Source organism: Pleurodeles waltl, chromosome 4_2 (assembly GCF_031143425.1).
Source record: "Pleurodeles waltl isolate 20211129_DDA chromosome 4_2, aPleWal1.hap1.20221129, whole genome shotgun sequence".
Classification (NCBI taxonomy): domain Eukaryota; kingdom Metazoa; phylum Chordata; class Amphibia; order Caudata; family Salamandridae; genus Pleurodeles; species Pleurodeles waltl.
In genome coordinates this window covers 794,881,748-794,898,517 of record NC_090443.1, presented here as the reverse complement: position 1 = coordinate 794,898,517, position 16,770 = coordinate 794,881,748, and the positions used below count along the sequence as shown (strand labels likewise).

The 16,770-nt window shown below is 47.0% G+C and overlaps 1 protein-coding gene across 1 annotated transcript in view; it reads right to left on the bottom strand.

Annotated features, from left to right (window-relative positions):
- Positions 1-16,770, bottom strand: part of ANKRD13C (ankyrin repeat domain 13C) — a 294,697-nt gene that overhangs the window by 178,232 nt on the left and 99,695 nt on the right. The window contains exons 8-9 of the mRNA XM_069232446.1: positions 5,176-5,307; positions 424-585 (exon numbers count right to left, since the gene is read on the bottom strand). Coding sequence (XP_069088547.1) covers positions 424-585; positions 5,176-5,307 — 294 coding nt within the window. The remainder of the gene's footprint in view (positions 1-423; positions 586-5,175; positions 5,308-16,770) is intronic.

Genomic DNA, 16,770 nt, shown 5'->3' with positions numbered 1-16,770 from the left:
GATTAAGTTAATTAAAACCCTATAGAATAGGTGGATTCTTGCTAAGTAATGCAAAAAGGGAAGCTTTGTCTAGCCAATCCCTGTGCAAAAAGTGATAAGCTAGGAAAAGGCAATCTGGTCAACTATTAGCCCATGAAAAAGTGTAACAGATAATCAGGTTGAAAAAATATAATTGGGACAAAAGGCACAAACAAGATTCCCACTGCGGCAGTGTAAAAAGGGGATAGGGGCGTTGGGTTAATGGTCAGATTTGCAAGTGTCTTATGCCACAGGACATGCAACAATGGTATACTCTAAAATTGCCTTTATTACAATACCTTGTTAATAGAGAGGGTGATGATACCTGTGAAGGCAATGCAACTAGCTTGATAAAATATGGTAAAGCTGAAAATGGCAGCTTTCTGAAACCAGCTTATACATTACCTCAAAATTCTGTTCCATTACATTTCCTCCTTTACTCAGACTTTCCATGATGGCCTTATTTCGAAGAATATCTTCTTCGCTGAGATGTTCTCTTCGTTTTCTGGATTCTAAGACTAGTCCATTTATTAAATAGAAATCTGCTAAAAAGTTTCCAACCCTTTCCTAAAAAATAAAAAATAAAAAAAAAATTATTATCAATGCTTGTGCTAATTAAACACTAATTTTTAATGTGTTCTTCTGAAAAAAAACATTAACATTTTGCAACCACAACCAAGGTTTTAGGATTATTTTGAATGTGGATCGTGGACCTTAAGGCAATTCTGATTAAAATGTAGTGCGAATCCAAGCACATGTTATGTCTCATGTCTTCCAGGAATCATTACCACCATGGCCTATGCATTCTCCACACCCCCTTCCAATCCAGCAGCTGATTTAACATAGGAAAACAATGTCTCCTGTCAATACACCTTTATCTGGTGCCCATATGAGTTCCCCATAAGAAATGTAAAAATTCATATATTTTTTAAAGTTGTTTTTAGTGCCGTTTCTTCTGAACATAACAGCATACACTACTTACTGTAGCACAGTTCATCTCACTGCCTTTACAAAGTGGTGATTTTGTCAGTAAGACATACAGTACGAAATATTGTACCAACGGATCTAACAATCAATGTCACTCCTAAAAATACAATGGTGGTCATTATGACCCTGGCGGTCTTCTGACTGCCAGGATAAAGGTGGCGCTTTCACCGCCAACAGGCTGGCGGTGAAGACCGCCACATTATGAGTGTGGCAGGTTGGCCTCTGCTAACCCGCCATATCTCCACTCATACTGCCATGGCAGTTGGACCTGCTGGGCCAGAGATGAGCATCTCCGACCCGGCAGTCCACAGAAGACCACTGGCGGTATTAGGAGCCGTCTTTTCATCGGGGTTTCCCCTGTGGAAAGGCTACTGGTGACAGTGAATTTCTCCCCAGTCACCGGTAGATGACCCACCCCCACCCGCCAACAAGCACAAATCCCCCCCCCCACCCTCCAATCTCCCCCTCCACAGACAAGCGCCCCCCACATACATGCACACGCACAGATACCCACATGCACCATGCATACACTCATTCACCTACACTTACATACACGCATTCAATCACACGCATCCATACTCGCATTCACCTCAGCACTCATACATACATTCAACCATGCATGCACACATCCATTCAAATATGCATGCACACACCCATTTAAACATGCATACACCCACTCACACACGTACACAACCCCCCCTCATCCTCCCATTCCTTACCTGGTCCAGGGAGGAGTATGTCCAGTGGTGCCCCACCATCAGGCCACCACTACACCCTATTATTGCACATAATACGGGGGTCGGTATCCTTCTGGCGGGGGGAAGAGGGGGATGGTGGGGCTGTGAAGGAACCACCCCAGTGCCTCCACCCGCCAGCACGCCTACTGCTGGATTTCTGCCCAAAGTGTGGCGAAAGCCCAGCAGTGCCCGTAATATGGTGGGTGGTCTTCTGGCGCCCATGGCTTCAAGGAAGACTGCCCAAGTCATAATGACCACGGATGTCTTTAAACCTAACCTAAAATCCACTTCCACCTCCACTGTGCTCCTCTCTGTGTATCTGGTCCGTATGACCCAAAGTCTACCACCACTGGTTGACACATCCTCAGAAAACCCCGGTTTAGTTTTTTGTCACTCATTGTCTCATTTACTACCCCCCCCCAAATCCCCATGACAGCTCTTCTTCCTTTCACATCTACAAGAAAGTCATATGGTTATGTGATAATTGCAAAAGGATGTCAACCCTTCACTTGGTGACAATAACATTCTTCTTCACAGTGTTCCCTTCGCTAGTGGGAAACCAACGATCCCTGCATTTCTTAAGTATGTTAGGGGTGTCTGTCAAAAAAGTGCAAGAGTTCAGAGGTACGTTCAAGTCATTTCTAGAGTTCTTTTGAGGTCCCCCTGTTTCTGCACTTCGTATTGCTGCCAAGGGTAACACAATCTTCAAGATACTAAAAGAGATGTGAGGTCTTTAGTGTTTGGTCAGTTATATTTTCTGGTGTTATGAATGGAGTGCTTTTCTTTTAATGGCTAACTCCTAATGTTATTGTGCCACTTCTACTTGTCCTGCTACTTACTCCTTCTCCAGGCCTAGCAGAGAAATTGGAGAAATCGTATAATTCTGCATACATACGCCTGCATTGTTGGCAAAGCACCCAAATGAGCTGACGAGGTTGAGCATCCAAAGGAACTAATATCATGGAAAAAAGTGACTCTTGGTGCTTTCACTTTTTCTTTTGCCTCCTTTGGTTCAAGGGCACTGAAGGTATGCTGAACAGTGGAAATCTACCCCATGTGCTTCATGCTGCAAGACTCCCGGTTCACCACTGGGTGAGGTCTCCTTTTTCACTGGCACCTGCAGAGTGCAGGGGTTGAGAGCTGGGCTACTAGAGCAGGCTCAGACTGACAGGCTGATAAGTAAAGGATATGGGTCTTCACTCCAAAGGGCAAGCCTTCAGTCACCAGAGACTGACACTTGGTCCACTGGCCTGAGAGGGGGAATGGCTTGACTTGTTAGTGGAATAGGACTGTAGCAGCACCATGCAGGAGAGACTGGATCAACCCTTCCATAAAGCAGCTGCTTGAGACGTTTGTGTTCAGATGAGGTTCTGGGGTTGACTCAACAGTGCAACGGAATCTAAAGAGCAGAAGAAAGTTTGGTTCCCAAAAGACCCATCGTTCTTATCCACTTCACACCACTTTTCTGGGTCTTTTAAACTTCCCCTTGTGCAACAAGCTTTGTGTAGGAGAAGAAAAGCACCTTACAACCAGGTCACTTTTACATTTTCCAAGGTTAACTTCATCACTTGCATTGGGCCAGTGAAGGTGACCTCTGCAAAGCAGCAGTTCAGTGGCAGAAACAGTACTTCCTGCAACGTGGACCAACAACTATAGTTAATTCCTGACTCTTTTATAAGATAATTAATCAAATGTAATCTGCTGTAAACCCATGAACTGCACCTCCCTCCTTTGCAAGGAATATTCCATCCATGCCAGAAAAATCAGTCTGTGGGATCCTCCCAAAGTCTTTCCACAAACGGCACACTTAACAATGGGCAGCAGAACTGAATGCTTGGAGCCAAAATTTAGTTTCCTGTTACTTTACTGTTTATTTGCAATTGTAAAAGGGTCAAGTAAAGCAGCTGAAACACATTTTTCAAACAGTCTCTTCTTTATGAGGAGAATGTTTCTGTCATCTGCTTTAAATCACCCTTTTACGATGGCAAGAAAAGAATAAGAAACAACTGTTTGATGCTAAGGTTTCAGATCTTATAGCAGCCCATTATCCTTTCACTAACCACTTCGATAATGGTTAGTGAAGTGTTTTGTTTGGAAGAATCAATGTATCCTGCCTGAGATAATAGTAAACCCCCACTGTGTATAAAAGCAGAATGGCCTGCTTTTTAGGCCTTTGGTCAGGCAGTGTTTAGTGTGCAGTATCCTGTATGGGTGCTGTTGTTTATCTCTAGTGTACAAGAATTAAAGTATTAGTGCACACTACTGGAATCAATCCCTTTGTTCTTTTTAAGCATGTGACTCTCTCAGGGTAATGAGAATGAGCAGTCAAGGACTCCTTAAGATGGTGTAGGCGGTAGAATCTTGGTTAGCACGACCCGGTAATAGCCATTAAATAATATCAATGTACAGTTGGCAGTTCATATTAGAAAAATAAAAGTTATTTATTAACAGAGAAACAAAAAACTGTTAAAAGGGAATCCCTGTGGTGACAAGATATAAACCCAAACATAATTTTAGCTCCATAGCTCTAGGTGCAGTCAACAATGATCCCCATTGCCAGTGTTATCTGATGTGTCTAGGTTAGGCCAACTAAGGAAACTTTAGAAGAACGTATATGTCTATAATTCTAAATGAGAGGTCATATGGGGATACAGATGCCTGGATTCTGAATCCAACTCTGGTCTTTGGGTAGAATTTGGAATAAAATATGTCACCCCAAAGAATACTCCATACCAGAATAAAACCTGCCACCCCTAAAGCGCAGATTCTTAAAAACTCACCACTCAGACAGAGTCTAGGATATTCCTGGTGCTCTGTAGTTTTGGTTTGACTGGGTGGAGGAGGAGGGTTTTGATAGTATAATGCTGTGGTCTAGTGACCCAAAGGAAGTTGCAGTCCACTCAAAGGATTCCATGAATACATTATGTCTTGGAAACTCTTGGTTTTCCTTACCAAGAGGTTGTTGAGAGTACCTGAACATGAAAGGTGGCCTCTGCATCAGTATCAAAAGTTAATGCTGAATGGGGAGTTATAACTTGTACTGCACCCCCTTCAAGTAAATGTAATGAGTCACTTGATGGTCTCTCTAAGAGGAGAAAAAAAGTTCCCAAATAAGACATGTAAACCTTGGGTAGATTAGAAAAAGGTATGAAACAGCTGTACAGTATAGGCTGCTTGAAAGTGGCTTTTTGACAGCACCGAGGGAAAGCAAAAAAAGCAATTGAACTAAAAAACGGTGCAGCATCAGAAGTCTTTTTCGTTGACTTGCCAACAGGTGGCATTATAGGACCTAGAAGGAGTGTGCTTCAAACACAAGGATAGGGAGCTGATCTCATGCAAGAGGAAGAGATGCTTATTCAGGGCTCTGTTGAACAATTGTAAAGAGTCCAAGGCATGTCAAGGAAAACAAGTGGCAAAATTTGCAGACACCTACTGTTTTGTCTTCGCGGAAAAGCCACCCTGTTTGGGCACGTGTGAATGAAATGGATTTGGTGGATAATGTAGCTGAATAAATATCACTGCTCATCAAGATGTCAACTTCTTCCTCTGTTTCCATTTCCGACTCCTAAATTTAAAAAAAAAAAAAAAAAAAAAAAATTCATCATGTTTTTTTGAAAAGATTTTTATTTTAATAATACATTTAAAATGGACATTTTGTTAACATCTCATAATGCAATTAAGATTTGAATATTCTAAATTTGAAAACAATGTAACTTCAGTCCCCCAATCCTGTAAAGAAAATGCATCAACTCAGACAATAGCTCAATGCCATCCTAGAAAACAGAAAATAAGTTACACATAGTGGGAAGCTGTAACAAAGCATAATAAATCGTCAATCTCTATTCTTGTGGCAAAGGCCAAAGAAATAAACGCTTTAGAATGTGTTATAATGCACACCTGGGCAGTTTTTCTCAGGTACTCTGTAGTGCTTCAACAACATTTTCAATAAGTTACATTCTCCAAGATGACCTGCCAGCCAGAACTGTTCCTGTGGGAGCAGAAACATATGTTGGAAGGGTAGACTGTATGATGTGCGAAGACTCCTTTTTAGAGCTTCCAAGGCATCCATAACCTCTCCGTCACTCACATGTCAATGCACTGAATCAATGATTAGAGGAATGGACAACTGAAAAGGTTTAGGAGCTCAACTACTTCATAGTTAAGTATTTACTTGTGTGCAAGCAAACTCCAATCAACTAGTTTAAAAATTTCTGTAAATTAACTATTTTCAAACAGTTTCCATCATAGCCTTCTTTTCTTTATATTATACCAGAAAAAGCTACAGCTCACATTGTCTCTCTTAGTTCTTCATTTCTGTTGTAGTAGCAACAGTACTGCATTCAAAGTATGAATACTCGTCTGTTGGAGCTAAATGATTTAAGCATATTGGCAGAAAAACTAGTGATTAACAACTTTTGAACAACACTGGGTGGGAACTCTGCATGCGTCCAGGTAATTGCTTCTTTCATATCATGTATCTGCACAAGATGGGACGATATAGATCAGTGTTGCTTTGGAATCTTGAACCACAGGATCACTTCTCTAGATGAAAAAACTCTTATCCTCGTGTTAGGTAGCTAGATTTGCACCACTAGAATTAGACTATTTCTACAAGACTTAAAACTCTCTAGAACATGTCAATTTAGTTGTCAACTACAATACTCTTGACCACTGTACTGGACAGTTGTATGTGATTTCACAGAAAGACGGTTTCATGGAATACAATTACTTAGAAACCATTTAACCTAAAACTGTTGAATAGAAATTTGCAGGATGAATGGTATATACCATTTTCACAGAAACCAAATCCTAAAATGCCCTTTTTTCCTGAATTAGTGTTTGTAGTGTAGGAAACTGGCTCTGCATATACTCTATCAAAATGAGATATATTGTGTACAGAGTCCAGGGGTTCCCCAGAGGCTAAAGTAGATAATACTAATGCTCTCTTTTGTGGTAGGGTGGTTGAGCAGTTAGGCTTATCAGAGGGTAGTGCAAAGCATTTGTTGTACACACACGGACAATAGAAGAAGCACACACTCAATGACTTAACACCAGACTAATGTTTTTGATATAGTACAAATATATTTTCTTAATTTATTCTTAGAACCACAAGGTTCAAGTTGCAGGTAAGTACTTCAGTGATTTAGTATTTCACACATGTATCAATAGCACTTTGTTTGAAATCGATAAGTTATATCGTTTTGGAAATATTGGCAATTACCTGTTTTAAAAGTTGACGCTGTGCAATTTTCAGAGACAGTTCCAGGGGGGAAGAAAAGTTAGATCGATTTGCACGCAAGTACAACACTTACAGTTCCAGTATCCGAGGGGCTAGGAAGCCCACAGGTTGGGGTTCAAGTTAACCCCAAACACCCACCACCAGCAACACTGGGCTGGTTGGGTGCAGAGGTCAAAGTGTAGGTAAAATTAACATGGGCTCCTATCGAGACTAGGGGCACTCAGTTTCAGATCTGCAGCAAGGTAAGTACCCGTCTCTTCGGAGGGAAGACCTGGAGGGTTTAGAGGAGCACTGGAGGGGGATGAGAGGGTACAAGTAGGCACCAAACATATACCCTCAGTGGCGCTGGGGCGGCCAGGTGCAAACAAGATGTCGGGTCTCCAATGGTTCTCTATAAGGGGCCCCCAGGGGTCAGTCAGAGGCTGCAGGCGAGGTCTAGGGGGTCGTCTCAGGCAAACCACAGGCTGGACAGGGAGGAGGGCCCCCTGTTGAACATTGCTGCACCGGAGTTTGGGTTCTCCAAGGCCTGGGGCTGCGGGGCAGTGTGTCTTTAGGCGTCAGATATCTTTGTCTGCAGCTTCACGGTCAGGGGGTCCTCGGGATTCCCTCTGCGGGCGTTGTCGTGGAGGGGTGTAGATCGCAACCCAGGGTGGGCACTTGCTCAGAATCACCTGAGGATCCTCTCTAGCTGGTTGGGCCACTGGGACACGGGCTGTGGGCACAGGGTGCAGAGTGGTCAGGACTCATGCAGTCGGAGTGAGGCTGGACCCCTTAGTTGTTTCTTCTTTGGACAGGGCCGCTGTCCACAGGAGTTCTTGGTCCTTTTGGGTGCAGGGCAGTCCTCTGGAGCTTGGCAGAGGCCGCTGGTCCTGCTGGATGTGTCGCTGTTCTTGTGCAGGTTCTGTGAAGCAGGAGACATGCCGGTAAGTCTGGGGCCAAGTCAGTTGTTGTCTTCCTTCTTTTCTGCTGGGGGTTTCAGCTATGCAGTCCTTCTTGTCAGGTCACCAGGAATCTGTGAGCTGGGTTCAGGGATTAAAGATTTAGAGGTGTTACAGGGGTCGGAGGGCAGTAGCGAATGGATACTATCCCCGAGGGTGGCTACAACCTTTCTGTGTCCACTCCCTTTGGGGGGGGGGGGGGGGGGGGGGGGGCACAAACCTGTTCCTATCCTCCAAACCAAGATGGAGGATTCTGCAGGGTGGGGGGGGTCACTTCAGCTCTGGACACCTTAGGGGTGGTCCCAGCAGAAGTGGTCACTCCACCTTGTTTTTCTTAAGTCTTCTGACAAACTTGCTGCCAAAAGTGGCACTTTGTCCAGGGGGCGGGCATTTCCACTAGCTGGAGTGCCCTTTGGCACTGTAACATGCGACCTGAGCCTTTGAGGCTCACCGCCAGGTGTTACAGTTCTTGGAAGGGGGAGGGAGGTGTGAAGCACCTCCACCCAGAGAGAGCTTTGTTTCTGGCCTCAGAGAGCAAAAAGGCCCTCAACCAATGGGGTCAGAAACTTGTCTGCTAGTGGCACGCTGGAACAGGCCAGTCAGTCCTACGCTACAGGATTAGGTAAAATACAGGGGGCATCTCTAAGATGCCCTCTGTGTGCTTTTTAGAATAAATCCAATGCCAGAGTGTGTTTATTGTGCTGCGAAGTTTGAACCCAAACTTCCAAGTATTCAGTGAAGCCATTATGGAACTGTGGAGTTCGTAATGACAGACTCCCAGACAATATACTTAATATGGCCACACTGCACTTACAATGTCTAAGAATGGACTTAGACACCGTAGGGGCATATTGCTCATGCAGCTATGCCCTCACCTGTGGTACAGTGCGCCCTGCCTTAGGGCTGTAAGGCCTGCTAGTGGGGTGACTTACCTATGCCATATGCTGTGTTTTGTGGGCATGCCACCCTGGGAGGGATGCCAGGTCGACTTTGCCTTTTTAGCCCCACCAACACACACAATCTGCAAAGGCAGTGTGCATGTGTTTGGTGAGGGGTCCCTTAGGGTGGCACAACACATGCTGCAGCCCTTAGGGACCTCCCCTGGCTGGCCACAGATGCCACTGGTACCTTTGACAAGGGACTTATCTGTGTGCCAGAGGTGTGCCATTTGTGGAAACAATGGTACAGTCTTAGGAAAAGAACACTGGTGCTGGGGCCTGGTTAGCAGGATCCCAGCACACTCTCAGTCAAGTCAGCATCAATATCAGGCAAAAATTAGGGGCGGGGGAGAGGGGTAACTGCAACAAGGGCCAGTTTCCTATACATGCCCCTCCCAGCCCACATGCCAGTAGACTCAGCCAAACCTGGGAGAGTCTTCCTGGTCTGTCAGACGAGGACAAGTAGGGAAACAGGCTGGTTTGTTGCAAGGCCTACTATGCCATACATCCTCCTGTCTAGGTCATTCCCTCTGGGAAATTGACCAACCTCAACAGTGATAGGACCCAATCTGAATTGCTTCTTGTCTGTGTTTTTACTGTCTTCAACCATTCTTTTTATCTTGGGTCTACAGGCATCTACCTCTGCTAATCCTATCTTAGCAAGGGCCACTCCATCTTACCCAAACTGGTTACACACAGGTGGAGTAACCCCACCATGACCAAGAGGGTCAGGGTCCTATCTTGCTATTTGGCATGGGGTCAGACCACCATGCCAAGGACAGTGCAGCTATAAAGGCTAGCACCCAGCAAAGGCCACTGACCGCTGTCAGTGCCCAGAACCACATCTTTAGCTCTTCATCACCAGGAGAAGGGGCTAATATACAGGCTTCTTTGGGTTCAGGGTGCCTGTCTGCTGTGGTAGAGTGGGGGGTTGCCACATCTTCTTCCACTCTCTCATCTGTTAGCTGAGGAGCCACCCACTAACTCTTAACAGTTGCCTGACAGTCAGGACTTCTTGTGGGTCAGGCTGGACTTTACAAGTGTCAACTTTGGAGTTCTCCCCCACTGGAGCAGAATCTCCTTGGCTTACTGGAACCTTGGCTAAAGGCTGTCCACCTTTCCTGCACTGCTTTTTCTTCTGGGGCCTACCATTAGACACTGCAGGGGCAGTACCTCCAGAATTCTTGGGAGAGGGCTGGTAATGGACCAGCTCCTCTTCTGGGCTCTGATCAACTTCTGGGTAGTCATTTCCAAGGGGAGAGAATCAAGGGGGAGGTCTTTACTGACTATCACCCTTTCTCCAGCTAAACGCCCCACCCACTTCTAGGGGCACTAAAGCTACAGGCCTATTAGTGACCTCCTCTGGGCTAACCCTTACCCTGGCAATCTCCCCTTGAATGTACTGATTTGAGAGCACCAACCTGTCATGCACAAGTGTGTGACTGGCACACGTGTCTCTCATGGCAATGGCTGGGATTCCCTTCACCAGTTGGTGGTGGAATTATCTACTTCTCTCTGGAATCTCCAACTCACCTGCGGGCCCATTTTCCAGTTAAAGGCTATGAGGACCTCCTCATCAGAGGAGTCATCCCCAATGGCTACACTGACTACCCCTGGGGTTTGCTAGTGGGTTTGTTTTGGGGACAAGAAATGTCCTTGGTGTGGTGCCCTGTCTGTCTACAGTTGTGGCACCATGCCTTAGTGGAATCCATTTCCCTGGTACCCACTTTTGTTTTGGGATGTGTCTTGAGGCCCACCCACATGGGCAGGTTTTTGGGGCCTACCAAGGAACTTTGTATTTTTTATTTTTTTTTATTTCTAGGAGTGTCACTGTAGGAAGTTGGCTCTGTATGCACTATTTCAAAGTAAGGAATAGTATGCACAGAGTCCAAGGGTTCCCCTTAGAGGTAAGATAGTGGCAAAAAGAGATAATACTAATGCTCTATTTTGTTGTAGTGTGGTCGAGCAGTAGGCTTATCAAAGGAGTAGTGTTAAGCATTTGTTGTACATACACACATGCAATAAATGAGGAACAGACACTCAGAGACAATTCCAAGCCAATAGGTTTTTGTATAGAAAAATCTCTTTTCTTAGTTTATTTTAAGAACCACAGGTTCAAATTCTACATGTAATACTTTGCATGAAAGGTATTGCAGTTAAGTACTTTAGGAACTTTTAATAATCACAATAGCATATATACTTTTCAAATAAAACACATATAGCTATTTTAAAACTAGACAGTGCAATTTTCAACAGTTCCTGGGGAGGTAAGTGTTTGTTAGTTTTTGTAGGTAAGTAAACCACCTACGGGGTTCAAGTTTGGGTCCAAGGTAGCCCACCGTTGGGGGTTCAGAGCCACCCCACAGTTACCACACCAGCAGCTCAGGGCCGGTCAGGTGCAGAGTTCAAAGTGGTGCCCAAAACGCATAGGCTTCAATGGAGAAAGGGGGGGGGGGGGGGGGGGCGGTTGCAGTCTGCCAGCAGGTAAGTACCCGTGTCTTCGGAGGGCAGACTAGGGGGGTTTTGTAGGGCACCGGGGGGGGGGGGGGGGGGGGGGGGAACACAAGTTAGCACAGGAAGTACACCCTCAGCAGCACGGGGGCGGCCGGGTGCAGTGTGCAAACACACGTCAGGTTTGTAATAGGAATCGATGGGAGACCAAGGGGTCTCTTCAGCGATGCAGGCAGGCAAGAGGGGGGCTCCTCGGGGTAGCCACCACCTGGGCAAGGGAGAGGGCCTCCTGGGGGTCACTCCTGCACTGGAGTTCCGATCCTTCAGGTCCTGGGGGCTGCGGGTGCAGGGTCTTTTCCAGGCGTCGGGATCTGAGAGTCAGGCAGTCGCAGTCATGGGGAGCCACGGGATTCCCTCTGCAGGCGTCGCTGTGGGGGCTCAGGGGGGACAACTTTGGTTACTCACAGTCTTGGAGTCGCCGGGGAGTTCTCCCTGAAGTGTTGTTTCTTCACCAGTCGAGTCGGGGTCGCCGGGTGCAGGGTTGCAAGTCTCACGCTTCTGGCGGGAAACGCATTTGTTTTAAAGTTGCTCCTTTGGAAACAAAGTTGCAGTTTTGAGTGAACAGGGCCGCTGTTCTCGGGAGTTTCTTGGTCCTTTTAGAGCAGGGCAGTCCTCTGAGGATTCAGAGGTCGCTGGTCCTGGGGAAAAGCGTAGCTGGAGCTGTTTTCTTCCGAAGGGGGGAGACAGGCCGGTAGAGCTGGGGCCAAGGCAGTTGGTGTCTCCGTCTTCTCTGCAGGGTTTTTCAGCTCAGCAGTCCTCTTCTTCTTAGGTTGCAGGAATCTAGTTTCTAGTTGCCAATGGCTACTGTCCTTGAGGGTGGCTACACCCTCTTTGTGCCTCCTCCCTGAGGGGAGGGGGGCACATCCCTATTTCTATTGGGGGAATCCTCCATCTGCAAGATGGAGGATTTCTAAAAGTCAGAGTCACCTCAGCTCAGGACACCTTAGCGGCTGTCCTGACTGGCCAGTGACTCCTCCTTGTTTTTCTCATTATCTCTCCTGGACTTGCCGCCAAAAGTGGGGGCTGTGTCCAGGGGGCGGGCATCTCCACTAGCTGGAGTGTCCTGGGGCATTGTAACACGAAGCTAAAGCCTTTGAAGCTCACTGCTAGGTGTTACAGTTCCTGTAGGGGGGAGGTGTGAAGCACCTCCACCCAGAGCAGGCTTTGTTTCTGTCCTCAGAGAGCGCAAAGGCTCTCACCGCATGGGGTCTGAAACTCGTCTCTCAGCAGCAGGCTGGCACAGACCAGTCAGTCCTGCACTGAACAATTGGGTAAAATACAGGGGGCATCTCTAAGATGCCCTCTGTGTGCATTTTTTTATAAATCCAACACTGGCATCAATGTGGGTTTATTATTCTGAGAAGTTTGATACCAAACTTCACAGTATTCAGTGTAGCCATTATGGAGCTGTGGAGTTCGTTTTTGACAGACTCCCAGCCCATATACTCTTATGGCTACCCTGCACTTACAATGTCTAAGGTTTTGCTTAGACACTATAGGGGCATAGTGCTCATGCACCTATGCCCTCACCTGTGGTATAGTGCACCCTGCCTTAGGGCTGTAAGGCCTGTTAGAGGGGTGACTTACCTATGCCATAGGCAGTGTGAGGTTGGCATGGCACCCTGAGGGGAGTGCCATGTCGACTTAGTCATTTTCTCCCCACCAGCACACACAAGCTGGTAAGCAGTGTGTCTGTGCTGAGTGAGGGGTCCCTAGGGTGGCATAAGACATGCCGCAGCCCTTAGAGACCTTCCCTGTCATCAGGGCCCTTGGTACCAGGGGTACCAGTTACAAGGGACTTACCTAGGTGCCAGGGTTGTGCCAATTGTGGAAACAATGGTACATTTTAGGTGAAAGAACACTGGTGCTGGGGCCTGGTTAGCAGGGTCCCAGCACACTTCTCAGTCAAGTCAGCATCAGTATCAGGCAAAAAGTGGGGGGTAACTGCAACAGGGAGCCACTTCTTTACAGTCACCCACTTCCTCCTGGGAAAGCTATGTAACCCCTTTCCTTTGGTCACCCCCAGTGGAAGTCTTGGTCACCCTAGTCTAGACCCAGTGGTCTGCCTTCTTTCCCAATTCTTGGGGAGAAATTAGACCTAGGTCTACCAGATAATGATGCAACGTTTTATTGAAGTAGTTACTTAAAATGTGCTCTTTCATAAACAAGTTATAAAGCCCATTGTAAGGAAATGCCTCCTTGGCATGGTTACCCCCTGACTTTTTGCCTTTGCTGATGCCAAGTTATGATTTGAAAGTGTGCTGAGGCCTGCTAATCAGGCCCCAGCACCAGTGTTCTTTCCCTAACCTGTACCTTTGTTTCCACAATTGGCACACCCTGGCATCCAGGTAAGTCCCTTGTACCTGGTACCACTGGTATCAAGGGCCCTGATGCCAGGGAAGGTCTCTAAGGGCTGCAGCATGTCTTATGCCACCCTGGGGACCCCTCACTCAGCACAGACACACTGCTTGCAAGCTTGTGTGTGCTAGTGGGGATAAAACGACTAAGTCGACATGGCACTCCCCTCAGGGTGCCATGCCAACCTCACACTGCCTATGACATAGGTAAGTCACCCCTCTAACAGGCCTTACAGCCCTAAGGCAGGGTGCACTATACCATAGGTGAGGGCATAAGTGCATGAGCACTATGCCCCTACAGTGTCTAAGCAAAACCTTAGACATTGTAAGTGCAGGGTAGCCATAAGAGTATATGGTCTGGGAGTCTGTCATGCACGAACTCCACAGCACCATAATGGCTACACTGAAAACTGTGAAGTTTGGTATCAAACTTCTCAGCACAATAAATGCACACTGATGCCAGTGTACATTTTATTGTAACATACACCCCAGATGGCACCTTAGAGGTGCCCCCTGAAACCTTAACCGACTACCAGTGTGGGCTGACTAGTTTTAGCAGCCTGCCACACACCAGACATGTTGCTGGCCACATGGGGAGAGTGCCTTTGTCACTCTATGGCTAGTAACAAAGCCTGTACTAGGGGGAAGGTGCCTCTCACCTCCCCCTGCAGGAACTGTAACACCTGGCGGTGAGCCTCAAAGGCTCACACCCTTTGTTACAGCACCCCAGGGCACTCCAGCTAGTGGAGTTGCCCGCCCCCTCTAGCCACGGCCCCACTTTTGGCAGCAAGGATGGAGGAGATAATGAGAAAAACAAGGAGGAGTCACTGGCCAGTCAGGACAGCCCCTAAGGTGTCCTGAGCTGAGGTGACTGACTTTTAGAGATCCTCCATCTTGCAGATGGAGGATTCCCCCAATAGGATAGGGATGTGCCCCCCTCCCCTCAGGGAGGAGGCACAAAGAGGGTGTAGCCACCCTCAGGGCTAGTAGCCATTGGCTACTAATCCCCAGACCTAAACACACCCCTAAATCGAGTATTTAGGGGCTCCCAGATCACAGCAAGATAGATTCCTGCAACCTAAGACGAAGGACTGCTGAGCTGAAAAACCTGCAGAGAAGACAGAGACACCAACTGCTTTGGCCCCAGCTCTACCGGCCTGTCTCCCCACTTCTAAAGACACTGCTCCAGCGACGCGTTCCCAGGGTCCAGCAACCTCTGAAGCCTCAGAGGACTACCCTGCATCTAGAAGGACTAAGAACTCCCGAGGACAGCGGCTCTGCTCCACAAAGACTGCAACTTTGCAACAAAGAAGCAACTTGGAAACAACACACGTTTCCCGCCGGAAGCGTGAGACTTTGCACTCTGCACCCGACGCCCCCGGCTTGACTTGTGGAGAACAAACCCCACAGGGATGACTCCCCGGCAACTACGAGACCGTGAGTAGCCAGAGTTGACCCCCCTGAGCCCCCACAGCGACGCCTGCAGAGGGAATGCCGAGGCTTCCCCTGACCGCGACTGCCTGCTTCAAAGACCCGACGCCTGGTAAAGACACTGCACCCGCAGCCCCCAGGACCTGAAGGATCCAACCTCCAGTGCAGGAGCGACCCCCAGGTGGCCCTCTCCCTTGCCCAGGTGGTGGCTACCCCGAGGAGCCTCCCCCTTGCCTGCATCGCTGAAGAGCCCCCTTGGTCTCCCATTGAATCCTATTGTGAACCCGACGCCTGTTTGCGCACTGCACCCGGCCGCCCCCGTGCCGCTGAGGGTGTACTTTTTGTTTTGACTTGTGTGTCCCCCGGTGCCCTACAAAACCCCCCTGGTCTGCCCTCCGAAGACGCGGGTACTTACCTGCTGGCAGACTGGAACCGGGGCACCCCCTTCTCCATTGAAGCCTATGCGTTTTGGGCACCACTTTGACCTCTGCACCTGACCGGCCCTGAGCTGCTGGTGTGGTAACTTTTGGGTTGCTCTGAACCCCCAACCGTGGGCTACCTTGGACCCAACTTTGAACCCTGTAGGTGGTTTACTTACCTGCAAAACTAACAAACACTTACCTCCCCCAGGAACTGTTGAAAATTGCACGGTCTAGTTTTAAAATAGCTTATTGCCATTTGTGTGAAAACTGTATATGCTATTTTGCTAATTCAAAGTTCCTAAAGTTCCTAAGTGAAATACCATTCATTTAACGTATTGTTTGTAAATCTTGAACCTGTGGTTCTTAAAATAAACTAAGAAAATATATTTTTCTATGTAAAAAACTATTGGCCTGGAATTGTCTTTGCGTGTGTGCTCCCCATTTATTGCCTGTGTGTGTACAACAAATGCTTAACACTACCCTCTGATAAGCCTACTGCTCGACCACACTACCACAAAATACAGCATTGGAATTATCTTTTACCTCTAAGGGGAACCCTTGGACTCTGTGCATGCTATTTCTTACTTTGAAATAGTAAATACAGAGCCAACTTCCTACACCCATCATAGTCACGCACTTCATTTCCAGTTATCCACCCATTCAGTGTTTTCAATGAGTAGTCTATAAAATCAACCCAGGACAGGCTTGAGGTTTTGTGAGGCCCCCTGAACCTAATTCTGTACTTGTCAGTGGTGAATCCAAAGCCCTCAATCAGGGTAGCCTTCATGTGGTCATAGGATTATAGGTATCACTATCTGGAATGCCAAATAAAAAGTCACAGCGTATTCCCGCATAAACCTCCCAGTTGATTATAAGGATGATCAACTTGGAGTTTTATGCGGGAACACACTGTGATCTCAACTTTTGCTTGAGGGTAACTTATGCTTTGTCCGGAAGAAGTGGCAATTCCGCAATAAGTGTTGGCTACTTCAGTGCTACTATCCCACTTCAGTACAATATCAAGAAATCAATTTGTTGGGACATTCATGTGATTATATCTACACAGAAACTTTGATCTGATGTAATGGAAATTTCAGATGAGCAAGGAGTACAATATGATGACTATACACATCAAATGAGTTGATGTATTGATGACTACAATAAATGTTTTGTACTGATTTTACTGACAATA